The sequence below is a fragment of the Penaeus monodon genome, chromosome 32, assembly GCF_015228065.2.
Source record: "Penaeus monodon isolate SGIC_2016 chromosome 32, NSTDA_Pmon_1, whole genome shotgun sequence".
Classification (NCBI taxonomy): domain Eukaryota; kingdom Metazoa; phylum Arthropoda; class Malacostraca; order Decapoda; family Penaeidae; genus Penaeus; species Penaeus monodon.
The window spans coordinates 5,591,371-5,592,363 of NC_051417.1; the positions used below are offsets into that span (position 1 = coordinate 5,591,371).

At 38.8% G+C, this 993-nt stretch overlaps 1 protein-coding gene across 1 annotated transcript in view; it reads right to left on the minus strand.

Moving 5' to 3' along the window:
• LOC119593378 (sorbitol dehydrogenase-like) overlaps window positions 1–978 on the minus strand; it is a 4,825-nt gene extending 3,847 nt beyond the window's left edge. Inside the window, exons 1-2 of the mRNA XM_037942307.1 lie at window positions 801–978; window positions 174–333 (exon numbers count right to left, since the gene is read on the minus strand). Coding sequence (XP_037798235.1) covers window positions 174–333; window positions 801–951 — 311 coding nt within the window. The 5' untranslated portion in view covers window positions 952–978. The remainder of the gene's footprint in view (window positions 1–173; window positions 334–800) is intronic.
• Between the last annotated feature and the right edge of the window lie 15 nt (window positions 979–993).

Sequence of the window (993 nt, forward strand, 5' to 3'; positions counted from 1 at the left end):
TTTTTTTGTATCATGCTCCTATATGCTTAAAAAGAAAAGCGAAACTAATGCGGGCCAGAATTTTGAAAGGGAACATATATATTCCCTATGGACATTTCACACATCTACTTCATTATCCATGCTATCCATGTATCAGAAAAATGCAGTACAAAATAAAAGAATTACAAAATTACTTGAAACAAAAATCTGCTGCATGTTTATAGTAGCGACACAGATTCCCATGGTAAGGAGGGGTGGCACAGAAGATAACATCAGGACACAGGTTGTATTTGCCACCTTTGCAATAGTCACACATGCGACAAGGAACACCTGGTTCAATGGCAACTCGATCACCTGGAGTAGACAGAAGACACACTTTAACTCTGAGCCACTGAAATACCTCTTCTTGTAGGGTAACATCAAGCTGATTCACTTTATATCTATAAGGCTTAAACCTTGTGATTCCAATGGTGTAAATGACATCTGACAAGCACGGCTTATCAACTGGCTTTCACCAACTCTTTTCAGCATTTTCATACTGAATAGACCATGCTAAAGTATAACAATCCATCTTCAAAAAGCAGACATTAATAATGTATCCTTAAAAAATTAAAATGAATCATCATAATGAAAGCTGTAAATGTGAGGGCCCACGGCACAAGCAGAATTGGCAAGTGCTCAAAACCTGAAAGGATTAAAGCCCCAGTACAGTAGAAATGGGACTAATTACTGTACAAAAATAAAACCAACCACTACAAAACAGTAAAAAAATCAGAAGAAATACCTCAACAGTACAAAATCTTAAACAAACTTGAACCTACCAATCTTCAAGTGTTTCACATTCTTCCCACACTTAGCCACAACACCTGCAGACTCATGACCCAAGATCATGGGGGCCTTGACAATGAAGTCCCCAATGCTTCCTCGGACCAAGTAAGACACATCTGAGCCGCAGATGCCAACCTGAGCCATGCGCAGAAGCACATCTGAAATGTTAAAGAGGACTTTAAACAA